General features: G+C 39.4%; 1 protein-coding gene across 3 annotated transcripts in view; it reads left to right on the top strand.

Moving 5' to 3' along the window:
- LOC123311185 (protein vein) overlaps positions 1 to 13,729 on the top strand; it is a 113,704-nt gene extending 99,975 nt beyond the window's left edge. For 2 of the 3 annotated variants that reach the window (XM_044894996.1, XM_044894997.1), the window contains exon 5: positions 11,689 to 12,533. In XM_044894996.1, the coding sequence (XP_044750931.1) occupies positions 11,689 to 11,812 (124 nt within the window). In that variant the 3' untranslated portion in view covers positions 11,813 to 12,533. Of the gene's footprint in view, positions 1 to 11,688; positions 12,534 to 13,177; positions 13,234 to 13,533 lie in introns of those variants that run through there. The other variant, XM_044894998.1, reaches the window with a different exon arrangement.
- The last annotated feature ends 232 nt before the right edge of the window (positions 13,730 to 13,961 follow it).

Raw genomic sequence — 13,961 nt, 5'->3', positions numbered from 1 at the left:
TAGCGCAGACAGCAGGCTATGCTGCTCGGGCGTCCACTTGTGGCGTCCCCTTTGTGCTGTCCTGTTTCGGCTGCCGGTTCCGACTACGGGGTGCTCTTGCGAGCTTTGAATCCCTATGCGACCGACAACCTGAACTCTCTCCTCGTCGATGTCCTCCTCGTCTAGAGGCGTAGCTTTTTGTATGGCAGGCGCCCGCCTTCTTAGCGTTCTGCCGTTGGTGTCCCGCATGCTGTCACGTCCAGCACCGGTTTTCGGGCTCGTGGTGGTGGTCGGGTCCGGGTCGCTCCTCGCCTCCCTGCTGTAGGTTGGATTCCTGCTCCACCCGCACTTCCTGTCGGAGCAGACGGTGTTCCTCTGCATTCCCCATGTACTTGCGTACAGTTCTCGCCGTTCCGAGCAGTACCGCCTTCTGCATGACTCTATAGATATTTTCGTCCAACTGAAGTTTCCTCAAGTTCTCTAGTAGTTTCTTCGGTATCAGGCCTGTAGATGAAATGACAATAGGGATGGTCTTGATATCTTTCAGCTTCCACTGTCTTCTGGTTTGTTCCTCGAGATCTCTGTATTTTGAAATTTTTTCAGTGTGCCTATCTAGAAGATTGGTATTATTTGGAATTGCCACGTCTATGAATAGTGCTCTGTCCTCATCCTTATTGAGCAATATGAGGTCTGGTCTATTGTGGGTTATTTTTCGGTCTGTGAGAACCGTGCGATCCCAGTAGAGCTTGTGATGTTCGTTTTCCAGCACAGCATCCGGATGGTAATTGTAATAAGGAACCTTTTTCGAAGTTAGAAGTTGGTGTTTTAGTGCCAATTCTTGGTGAAGAATCTTGGCAACAGCATCATGTCTATTTTTGTACTCCGTGCCCGCGAACTTCTGACATCCGCCGGTGATGTGCTGGATAGTTTCATGTGTCGCACAGCCATAACGACAGCTATCGTCCGCCACTGAGGCATCCTTGGCGATGTACTTCATGTAATTTCTTGTTGGAATCACCTGATCCTGGATGGCGAGCATGAAGCCCTCTGTCTCAGGAAACAACCTTCCGGAAGTCAACCAGTAGTTCGACGCAGATATGTCGACGTAATCATGGTTGACCTCGTTCTGGTGCCTCCCATGCAAAGGTTTGCCAATCAGTTTCTGCATTTTACTTTCTGCAGAGTGTTCGACGGTTTCCAAGTGATCCTGTTGTAGCTTTAATGGTGTAGAACTATCAGCAACACAAACTACTCGATGGAGTTCTGACGAAGCTGCCTTGCTCAAGAAATATTTTCGAAGTCCTTCAATTTCCTGGGACATACGGTTGGACAAATCAACAATTCCTCTACCCCCAAGATGTCGTGGCAGCTCTGTCCGTTCTATTGAGCTTTTGGGGTGATGTTTATTGTGTTTAGTCAGCATCGTCCTTATTTTTCTCTGTAAAGCTGCTTAATCGGTGGTCGTCCAAGAGATAATACCAAATGAATAGCTCAGCGCCGAGCAAGCGTAGGTGTTAATCGCTTTTATCAGATTCTTGCTGTTAAGACCAGTTCTCATTATCCTCCTCAATCTTCGGGTGAACTCCTCCGTTAATTCTTTCTTCATCTGGGTCTGATTGATTTTTCTTGCCTGTTTTATGCCTAGATACTTGTATGTGTCTCCTTCCTTTAATGCTTCAATTTCTGCACCTTCCTTGAGTTTGAACGTACCATCTTCTATTTTCCCTCTCGTTATGTTGAGCAGTCGACATTTTTCTAGTCCAAACTTCATTTTGATGTCTTCCGAGAATCCTTCCACCATTTTCAGCATCAGTTGCATTTGTTTTTTGGTAGATGCGAAGAGTTTCAAGTCGTCCATGTAAAGGAGATGATTCAGTTTCATCATAGTTCTACTGCCGCTCTTGATGGAAAATCCGTAGTCGGTAGAATTCAATCTATGAGACAAGGGATTCAGGGCCATGCAGAACCACAGAGGGCTCAGCGAGTCTCCTTGGAAAATTCCGCGTCTTATTGGAATAGCTCCTGTTGTAATGGAGCAATCTGCTGCTTTCATTTGAAGACTAGTACGCCAGGTTGACATGGCGTTTTTCAGGAACTTAACAATATTGGGATCCACCTTGTAAATCTTCAAGATCGTCAAGAGCCATTCGTGAGGTATAGAATCGAATGCTTTTTTGTAGTCTATGTACGCAGCGTAAAGATTCCTTCGCTTGGAGAACGCTTGATTGCAGATAACTGAATCTATTATTAGTTGTTCTTTGCACCCTCGGCTGTCTTTGGTGCATCCTTTCTGTTGCATGGCGATGATGTTATTCCTTTCGCAATGGTTGTGAATTCGGTTTGAAATGCACGATGTGATTAATTTGTACATCGTTGGAAGACATGTAATTGGTCGGTACTTGGATGGGTCTTCTGTATTCCTTTGGTCTTTAGGTAACAAGTATGTTGTGCCATGTGTAAGAAATACTGGCATTCTTTCAGGATTTTCAATGACATCATTTATTGCGGAGGTCAATTTGTCATGCATGATCCAAAGTTTCTTGATCCAGAAGTTCTGTAATCCATCAGGCCCAGGTGCTTTCCAGTTGTGCAGTCCTCTGATAGCTGATTTCACTTCTTCAATTGTGATCATGTCATGCTGCATCGGCTCATATTTTATAGCTTCAGATTTTTCATCTTCAATCCATCCGGTATCTCCATTGAAGTGAGGTTTCGTTGATAATTGTTCGGTCCAGAATTGTTCAATGGCTTCCTTTGGTGGTAACTTTCCATTTTCTCCATCCGACGATGTGAGTGACCGGTAGAAAGATTCTTCCGACTTTTCGAATGAATTATTGTCTCTTTTCCGGCTATAATTGCTTTTATATCTCCTCAGGCGTTCTGCATACAGACTTAATTTTTGCTTCAGAGTGTCGAGGCAATGGTGAGCTGTAGCATTCTCCGTCTCTCGTTCTGTATGTGTCCTGTTTCTATCCATGATCTCTTTGGCAGCTTTCACAACCTTTCTTCCTCGATTCCCGTTCAAGTACTCCGTCAGTCGTCCAATGTCTCTTCTTAGCCTTTCTGTTTTGTGTTGAAGATGTTTCTGCCATGCTGGAGCGTGTAATTTGTGTAATTTTGGACCATTGTTGTTCGTTCCGCGAATTTTTGCCCCTATGGTTTTGGCTGTCGTCAGCGCTGCACAGTAAAAAACTAGATGCAGATATTCCAATGAACTTCCGTTCTGTAGGTATTCAGGTAAAACGTCCTTATTCAAGATGTCGATTATAAGTGACAGCTTCTTGGATGTATTGAGTCGGGGCGGTGTTATTCGATGAAGAGGGTCTGTCCCTTCCAGTTCGGCGAAGTATCTCCTCATGTCAGAGATAACTTGTCGGTGGAGCTCTTCCCTATCGTCCTTGAGTTCAGGCTCACTTGGGTTGCAAGATGGACTTTCAGTATCAATGTCTTCTAGGTGTTGTTGCCCAGGCATGTGAATTTCATCAGAGGTGTTGGTGTTATTCTCTATTGCTAGCGGACGCTGAAGTTCCCGTTTAATTGCGTCGATTCGGGCCGTTGGTATTAGTTTATTTCTCAGAATTACGCGGTACTGGTCTGCCACTCGTTGTTCAGTGACATTGAGATTTGGGTAGGCGTTGCAGAATTCCTCATGGAGCCTTTTCCTATAGTTGTTCGTGTTCTGCCCTAGTCCCTTGATGGAGTTATATATGCGCACAATAGTTTCATTCATGGACGTTGTCCACTTCATGCGCTTTCTAACTAACCCCGCTTGGGTGAGCACTGGCTGAATATCCTGCGCAGCACCTTCAGCGGTTCGAGTCGGCAATTGAATTGGACTCGTTGGTTGCCGTTGTTGCTTTGGAGCTGTAGCTTCTTTTGCAGCAGGAGCCCGCTTCCTCAACATCCTGCCACCGACGTCCCGCATGCTGTCATGTCCAGCGCCGGCTCCAGACATGCCCTGACGATCCCCAGGCAGCGACTTGTTTCCGAGGCTTCTCGTAATCACCATTTCCATGGGTTTGTGCTCCCCTTTCTCGGTTTGGGTGAGGGGTAGAGAAATGGGAGCAGAAAGAGCACCCCCATAAAGGATGTGAAAGAGAGAGGAAAAAGGGATGGGACTGCGGACAGCAGGCGTGGCTGGCTGCACCGTCTACGTCGTTACGATGGCTACCCGGCAGGCCATCTACCAGATAGCTGCCAGGCAGGCCAGACATTATTATTATTATTATTATTATTATAATGTTGATTCCATCTTTCACTTCAGTAGCTCGGTTATAGCCGACGTTTTTGGTATAGAGAGCTGTCGAGATCCCTTGCCGGTCAGGTTTATCATCGTTATTCGTGGGATTTTTTCTTTTTTAGGCAATTCCGTTGCCCTTTTGAAGGTATGTCTACTCTTCGGAAGAGGGGCTTTCTCTTCACGCGCGTTTTGTTTTTCTGTAACTAGCGTTTCTACATTCTTCTTGGCTGCGAGTGGTGAAACAAGAAGGGAATTTCGAAGTTTCATTTCCTCTCTGTAGAGGTGTATTCCACCGACCAACTGGGACACAGTTTTCAGCCAGTTTCACGATTTGAGCTTTCAACTACCTAACCATTTTCCTCTTTGAGCTTTATAAGGTGCTAGGGTATGTCGTCCCTGAACTCTTCAGCATTGGTCACGCCCATAAAAGAACCTTACATATCTGAGGTCAGACATGGTGTTATTATCAAAGTTCTGAAAATTTCAGAAAATTTGTGAATTAACTTTGTAGAAAATGATAAAATATTCGAAAAATATCACTTAAATATAGTAAAAAACCATATGACAAAGCTAATAATTTGCTACACCCTGGGAAAATTCAGGAAACCTCTACTTCAAATGAATTTTATCAATCAAAAGTATCAAATGCTGATAATTTTCTACAGCAAGTGAAAATAAATTAACTCACCAGGACCAGATGTCTTCTGCACAGCCAACGATCTTGAAAGGACCTGTGTTAAAGAAATATAGTTCATATTTCGACGCGCTGCAATCATTTTGTACATATGTCCGAAATATGTGAAGAAAAACTGACCATAAGAAACAGTTAAATTTTGGAGGTTGAACAGTGTGCTCGCTGATAAATCGGTTCGTGAAACTAATCAAGTGTCGCTAAAAACTTGCTAAAGTCAACTAACTATACCGCAAAGACGTAAATTAGTGTTAATCTAAACAGTGCCTAATATCTAGTGTTAGTTACCCAGACAGTCTGGTCGCTGCGTGAAAGTGCGATCGGGTGAGCTTCTCCCAGAAGGATTACCAAAGAAGAGGAAAACCGAATAGTGAAGACAGAAGATAGTAGTTTGCAGGAACATCTTCTGGAACGACCCTGTAAGTGCATTCATACGGTGGTTTCGTCTTTTTCGTGTCGGCTTAGATTGGTTCAACAACTCAGAAATAACGTGATTACAGCCCACTCAAGCTTTACCAAAAAAACTGAGCTATTTTACCGCAACAACCTGAACTTCACACACAAATAACATCAACTTCGAAAATTGAACTAACGAACTTCGAATGTCGTCGGCCTAGTCAGTGGGTTACTTGCACAAGCGCTATGAATGTAACGAGAAGCTGTCGCACTCCGCTTAGAGTATAAATGAGACATTATGCTTATCCAACGCTGTATTCATTGCAGAAGAAGTGAAAAAGTACAGGCACTTTGTATTTATTATGGTATAGTCCTTCTGTACAGTTGACAACTGTAGTGAAGAGCAGAATTCACTCATTTGCCATACTGATATGCATACTAAGAGGACGAGGTGGACAATATACTAAAACACTCCTCCTGATGTATCTTTCAGCTTCCTCTCATAATCAAGAAGGAGGAAAGAATGGACGACAGACTCTCGCTTGTGTGTGCGATGGCTCACTAGGCGGCTCACTCCAGAGCCTTTGGAAGTATGTGAAGTAGTGGAGGAGACAAAAGATCCAGCTTTCTGCCGAAAAGCGTTAAAAAGTGCCATTGTGAAACTGGAATTCCTTATTTCTGAAATGAAAATCATAGATGTCTATCGACGTACTAATATATCAATGAAACCATATAAAACCAGTACTTTTCACGTTGAAACACGGTACGTGAATGTCACCACGTATCGCCACAGGCGATAGAATCGTCGAAAGTGGTGAAACCATTTTGGAGTAGAAAATCAATTTTTCTTCCAATGCCCATTTCGTTTCGCTCAGATCTATCCAAGTTTTTCAGAAGCATTCCTGAAAATTGCTAAGAACTTTCCTTGCTAAGAACCTAAAAGCTTTCTTCGGTACATGCAAAGCAAGCTCTCAAAAACTATTCGAGACATGTCTAGTCTCGCCGATAGGACATGCATTCTCTTTTCGTGGGTCCTAGTCTCGTCTAGTCCCGAATAGCATGTGTTTTCTCTTCTTATGTAACGCAAAATTATGTTAACTTTTTGCTTATCAGATAATATGCCTTTCGAATCGAGCAGGTAGAATGATTAAATCACTTTAAATTTTCTTGAGTCGGATATTTCAAGACACGTAGAAACGAATAAAATGAAATGCGTCCTTCCATCGTCCACTTTCCAGGAAACAAGTGGTTCACGAAATTCGAATTTGGTAAACAAATCGAGTCCTTCCTAAAAAAAGTGTATATATATGCAGACGTTGAAAGAGCTTGGAGTTTCGAATTCGTACATACTGGGTTCAGTGTGAAAAATCTGTATACATGAGGAATTGGCGCACGTTAATCAACTTCATTTAAGTTTTTCACATTACCATGAGAAAACGTTCAGATTAAAAAATGGCTATTGTGTGTATACATAATTTTGCGCAATAGCACTTACCTGCAAAATTTCATAAATACTTTCCTTTTCGTTCAAAAGATATTTAAAGGTGAGGTTTTTTTTTAACAGAAGATAAAACAGGTGAGAATAATCTTGTCGAAATTTTCTCCTTTGAAAACATCTATTCACAAATAATCAAACTCTGAATATAGGATACAAAAGTACATATTGTACTATTATACAGTGTTAGAACTATTTAGAGGGGGACTCGAAAACCGTTAGAAATAAAGGGTGGCTTAAATTACAAAAAAGTTGCATTATTTGGGGATGAATGTGATGGTGTAAACAGATCCATAATGTCTCCAATGGTTCCCGCGATATCTCTTAAAAACAAAAAATCGTGATTTTCTTTTTTTCTTTATAACTCATTTCTTTCTGGGGATAACTTCACGAAACTCGGTTTGCAGTCATTATCAAATATGGAGATTCTAATTTTGTAGTCAGATTTCTTCTAATTTTCATTGTTTCAGAGATGCGATAGTCAACTTTTTTTTTCTTATGGACGCCATATTGATTCTCCTTATGGGGTGATGAAGAAAAAAATTACGAATTTGACAATGTATCACATTCAACAAAAATATGGAGCCTAGCTACGCAAATTTGAACTTTTTAAAATTTTCACTTGAGTTTTATGAAAATCTGAATCCTGTTTGATAAGTAACGTCCTATTATAAATACATAAATAATGAAATATTCGCATAATAACTTGGAAGTCAGCGAATTTTTAAATACTAGATTTGGTGAAGAGTGGATTGGGAGGAACGGACCCATTAACTGGCCGGCTAGATTTCCGGACATGAATCCAATGGATAACTTTTTTTGGGGATTCTTAAAGGACTATGCTTATCAAGTCCCCATACATAATACTGATGAAATTCGCAACAGAATTATAGAAGGAATGAGATCCATATCTGCCGAACAAATTCGAGCGGCTGACCAAGGCATTACTGAAAAAGCGAGGCTCTGCATTATTAACGATGGAAACCATTTTGAACATATTTGAAAATTAACTTTCTTATTATGAATTTTTTGCTTGAGTTTGAAGAAAATTTTGGTATTTGGATAAAAAAATTTATTTTTCGCATGATACGTAATAACACACAAGAATAATGTTTTACGTCTGAAGAAACGACGAGTAAATCATAAGCCTACTATTTATTCAATATATTGAATAAATTATTTTATATATAACATAAATGAGTAATTCATTCCATTATTTTTGTCATAGATATCTAGGATGACTTACCATCAGTATTTTTCGTAACACTTTCAATCATCTCTTCATAAACTTTTTAGGGTTTTCACTCCCAATCTCTGAAACAAAATCAATTAAAAATGAAATCAACGATTTGCTCCTGCGAAAATTCTTGCACTAATTTGTCAGGAGCAAATTAACTAGAAAAAATTGTTGCCTGACAATGAACTCAAAATGAATAACGTTGAAATTATAGTTCTTTTCGGAGTCTATATCAGACTCCTTCATCAGACGAAAAAATCTACTTTTGAAAATGTTCTGAATTGTCGACAATTCGGGTGAAAACCCTAAAAAGTTTATGAAGAGATGTAAAATCCTCCCAAAATAAATCTCAATCGATAACTTTCAATCATCTCGCTTTCCATCTTATATTGCCCCTCCATGAAATGAATGCTTCCTGCATACGAGAAAGATATGCATTCAATATATGATAAATGAGTAATGCACTCAGTAATGCATTACAGATATCTAGGAAGACTTACCATCAGTATTCGATGTATCAGTTTCAAACTGCTCGCCCTCCATCGTATGTGGTTCCTTTGGTGGCCCTTTCAAGCATGGGCTGTTTCCTGCATACAGCAACTTACGTAGATGAAAAGCTTCAAATTGACTTGAAGTAAACTGTTCACTGCACATAGTGTAGCTTTTACTCAAGTCAATGTCTTGACGCCCAGAAAATTCTATCCACTTCAGAGCAATCAAAATAAAAATCAATCAACATCCGAGTCACATGATACGAGTTTCAATACTTACGTTTCCATTTTATTTGGTTTCTTTGGTAAATAAATACAATATTTTCCATACCACATTTTGAGCCAAAGTCTTTGATTTTGAAGTTTTCACTAAATAAAATCCAGAGAACGGCATGCCTCATCATTTTGGCGTATTCCGCACTACTCCAACTGCGTCCATGGAGATGCTATTAGACCTCCCTCCCCTTCACATTTTTGTCCAGGGAGAGGCAAGACTAGCAACCCACAGGTTCCACCACCTTACCGTAAATAAACCTGACAAACTCATTTTCGTGCCCAATCGTCTTTCAGTCCAACTGGAGACAGACGAGGTGATGGGCATGAGAACTGATCAGATAATCACAAGAACCAGCACGGATGGAACCTTCAGTTCTCTGATTCCAAGCAGAGACGAATGGCTCCGCCACAAGGAATTCTATCTACAAGGATCTTGCTGGTTTACTGATGGCTCCAGAACCAGTCAGGGATCTGAAGCCTGAGTCTACAGTCGTAGACCGCTGACTGAACTCAGTGCCAGTCTGGGAAAGCCGGCGACAGCATTTCAGGCAGAAATCTCCGCCATTGATCCATGCGCCAGCCATTTGCTTGACATTGGTTGGGCGGGTAGGTCAATAAAAATCCTAACGGATAGTCAAGCTGCGAGTAAATCTCTCGCAGCTGACAAATGCAATTCGTCAAGGTATTTGAATGCAGATCTAAACTCGCCAAATTGAGAAGTTCAAACAGACTGCAATTGATTTGTGTACCTGGACACTCTGGCTTCAGAGGCAACGATGTATCCGATGCTCTAGCCAGAGAAGGCGCAACATCAGCGCTTATTGGCCCGGAACCTAGTTTAGGAATTTCCAATTCCTTAATCAGGAAACGGAACTACAGCTGGATAAGGCTAACCCCGGGTTTCATAAAGCTTGATCGGGGAATCAACGCTTGATTGACGAATAGACGTCAATTTGTTTTCAATCGATAATTCAGTCATGATCATTCAGAATATCATTATCGCATCAAATTAGGATGTTCATGCGTCCATTCAACTATTCTCGATTGCTACGTCTCCAATATATTCAGAAATGAAAAGGTTTCAGTATTTTGGTTCTAGAAATCGAGTAACTGTCAAATCGTTGATCGGACAATCAAAGTTTTATGAAACCTGCTGTTAGGGTCCTAGAGTACTGGCGCAACCGTCCTGGATTGCATCACTCGCACAGGGCTATTTCAGTGCTTCCCAGCCCATACACCAGTCGTTGGCTAGGAGTTTCTAGAACAAATCTAAGATCTATAATGGCGGCTTTCACAGGACATAGCCCATCTTAGAAAGCTTAGCATCGTCCAATGACCCGCTCTGCAGACTCTGCTTAGAGGAGGACGAAACGATTGAGCATATCCTCTGTGACTGTCCGGCGGCAGACAGGGTCAGACATGGAGTATTTGGTTCTCCGAAGATGATCCTAGAGGAACTCAAGAATCACTCCTCCGACATCATCTCCTTTTTGGGCAGGATGGGACTGGAGGGAGAGATCTAGCTCTACGAGCTTGCCTGTGTGCTAAAATAGACCGCTTGGTCGCACTGGCAGGTTTGGTTTATCTGTCCAACACATCCAGCGAAGTGAACAAAATACACAAATAACATCAATATAAATAAAATACTCAAAGAACATCAAAATAAATAAAATACAAATAACATTAAAATTAAGTGACTAGAACGCGCGAGGTAAACGAGCGGTACTAAAATCAAAACATGAACAAAACGGCCATGTGCAAATATCTCCTTGAAATGGCAGATGGCCCTCGTATAAATATTTTAACCAGTCTTGGTATTCAAATAACCAACTGAACTACGCTCACGCTCACGCAAGTGTAGTCGCTTCGTTTCCTATCTTCCTAACTCTATAATCTTTACGTGCACAAAAACTCATTCTCGCTACACTATTTATACACGAAGCGCAGTCCGCTTACTCAAACGACACACCGCGTCTTCTTTGATGCCCTGAGTGTCCTCTAGGGTGAGAGATTACATGGCGAGTAGAATGTTTACATTAGGCGAGGGAGCGTAAGTGAGGCAATTGCGCGAGTAAGCGCTCTCCGTTTAAACCTGGCTTAAGACACTCGTAAATATGTAAAAGTTTTTGAATACGAAGTTCGGCGGCATTATTCTGACTTATCCTATATGAATTATAATTGTCTTGTTAGACCGTGTCTTCCAATATATAATACTTCTTATATAATACGCTTCAAACAAACAGAAGATCATTATTTCTCGAATAAAGAAAATTTTCTTCTTCTTCTTTATATATAGGCATTTCTGCCTGTTTTTCTTTAATGCAATGTCGTCATAAGTCGTCGTTCCATCGTTTTCGCGGGCGTCCTACACTTCTTCGACCTCCCGGCGACTTATCTCGGGCTATCTTTACTATCCGCTGTTCCGTCATCCTGTTTATGTGTTGGTTCCATTCCCGTTTTCTGTTCTTTACCCAAGTGTTAACATTGTCAACCTCGCATATGCGTCTTATGCTTTCATTTGTTTCTCTGTCCCACAATGTTTTTCCTGCAATCTTTCTCAGTGTTTTCATCTCGCTTGTTTCCAGGTATCTTTGAGTTCTACTTGTTTGTGGTCTCGTCTCGGCGGTGTAGGTCATAACTGGTCTAACAACAGATTTGTATATTCTAGAAGAAAATTTTCAAATAATAAAAAAAGAAAAAATTCTAGACTCGACGGAACCTTGTTACCCGGTCAATTTGTACCAAAACGGATTATTTCATTGCCTCTCTATGAATTACTAATAAAGTAATGTAAACTTTCAAACTTCTTTATGCCCATTTCCTTGTTGGCAGTATTATACTTATATGTCGAAGAAATGACTTTCCAAACATTTTTATTTCCAGGTGTCCTGATGGTTATACGGGCCACAGATGTGACAGCAAACTGCCTAGCCAATCCAGTATGTATCCCTCAACGCCATCTTTGTACACGTGTAAAATGGGCCTCTCGACAAGATATTTCTGTTAGCGCCGGCCCTGTTACACTTGATGCGACTACAGGGCCGGTTCAGCTAATGGACCTCCCCGCGCGGATAATGTTAATCATTTATAATTTTCGTTACCGATGTAAATATGCATTCTACAACTAACGTGATCAAATTGTATATTTGTACACTATCCTAATTTATAAGACTGTTAATAGTTTTAATCGTTAAGGCAAAACAGTCATTTTACTAATTTTTTAGTATCCTTACCCGAATTCAATATTTTGTGATATCGATCTGGAATTGCATTTTATAATTGAATTCAATTTGGAGGTTTGAATTTGGAGGCAGCCGCTAGATCTTTTTCAATTTTGATTCCGAAAGTGTTGGGGAAATGATGCGATTATTCATTTGTTGACTTCATTATGGAAGTAACTGTCTATTTGTTTTAAAATAATGCCATTTGAAATCATTTCATTGATTGCTCTCCATTAGAAATATTTTCTAAATATTTCTCCAAAATTGAAATTATTAACATTACCTAATTTTTTTTTTTTGGTAATTCTTCATTGGAAAATTATTGAAATTGGATTCTGGTAAAAAATACCTATAACGTCAGGGACCGATTTTACTTGATTTTTGTATAAAGCTATGTAGATATATTTATTTATTATTACATCTATTACTCACAACAAATTCTGAATTGTTTATAACACAACATGAAAGAAAAGTTGTAAAACTTGAAAATAAATTATTACGAACAAATCATTTGAATTTGTTTTCTGTGTTTCTTTCATTCCAAACTATAAGGTGGAGAGGAGTATTAAAAGGATTTTGTGACTAGGTACGTAATCTATTTTGAATTATTCTTTTTAATAAAATATTAACACCCTTCCTTAATCTCAGTAGAATAAAGTAGACTATCTACTACTAATACATGTACAAAAACATTTCACGTTGTGTTTTCTCATGAACTTCAATTTGTTGTGAGTTTTGGGATGTTCAAATTTTTGTACTTTTTTGCTATCCACCTCATCTCTAACACTTATCATTTCGACTAACACCCATACTGAATAAAATCAACTGGAAATATTTCCAAGCAATATCGAAATAAAACGGGCATATAATAATTTGATTATCAGAAGTTTATCAGTTACAGTCTACGAAAAATGAGTAAAACGCACCTAACGAAAATTCTTCCGATTCTCAACTTGTAAATAATTGTATGTAACTTGAAAATATCTTTCTCTTCAATAGATTTCTTGTTTATCATGTCATACGGAACTCTTTATTTTGTTTTCCATAAAACTACTTCTTGAAATCCAATTAGGTTTTCTCGGAATTGCAACTTTTAAACTCACCTGTATATTTTTAGAGATTTTCTATTGATTCATTCTTTTTTGTTGAAGGTGAACTATATTCCGGAATAGATGGAGTGAATTGAAAGGAATGTTTCACTTACAGGGTAAGGAAATTCGAATATTTTTCAAATTATTTCTCTGTTACTCTGAGTTAAAGACATTTTTCTCACATGAATTTCGTACATCTTTTCGATGAATATGAATTAATATTCATCTTATTTTAGTATCATTATTGAATAATTAAACTGATAAGAATTGAAATTTTCATCTCGCAGCAGTAAAGCTCCTACCATTAGCGGACGAAGTTCGAAGTTTACTAGTCTATTAATCTTTTTCAATTTTGATTCGAAATGATAATGTTGAAATATTATTTGTTCTATTATAAAATGAAATATTTTTTACAGGTAACGAGGATTTCAGCAGCTTTGAGAAAACGATACCAAAGAGATATATAGTATAAGAGTGCTTAATTTATGAAGGAATGCTGCAGATAATATTCCCCTTGAATATTAAATATTCTGTTAGCTTCAAAAATGTACCTATGTCATAACTATTGCAATGGTAAATGAAGAGTATTATTTAAATATATTATATACAATCGAGGTTTTTTTTGTTACACACCCTGCTTTTTAATTTTTTATTGGAATGAATATAAAATATATAAAATTATTCATAAAAGTACTGCAATATTAGTGGAATTATCACATATTTGATGGCGATTCAGCTTCCTAACTATTACTGTCGTCTTGCATAAACCTGGAATATCCACCACAAAAAGATTAATTGAACAGTTATCTATGATCCACCACAACTGGTCCACAGACGACCATAT

This window comes from Coccinella septempunctata, chromosome 4, assembly GCF_907165205.1.
Source record: "Coccinella septempunctata chromosome 4, icCocSept1.1, whole genome shotgun sequence".
NCBI lineage: Eukaryota > Metazoa > Arthropoda > Insecta > Coleoptera > Coccinellidae > Coccinella > Coccinella septempunctata.
The sequence above is the reverse complement of the archived record's forward strand: the minus strand, read 5'-3'. Positions and strand labels throughout refer to the sequence as shown.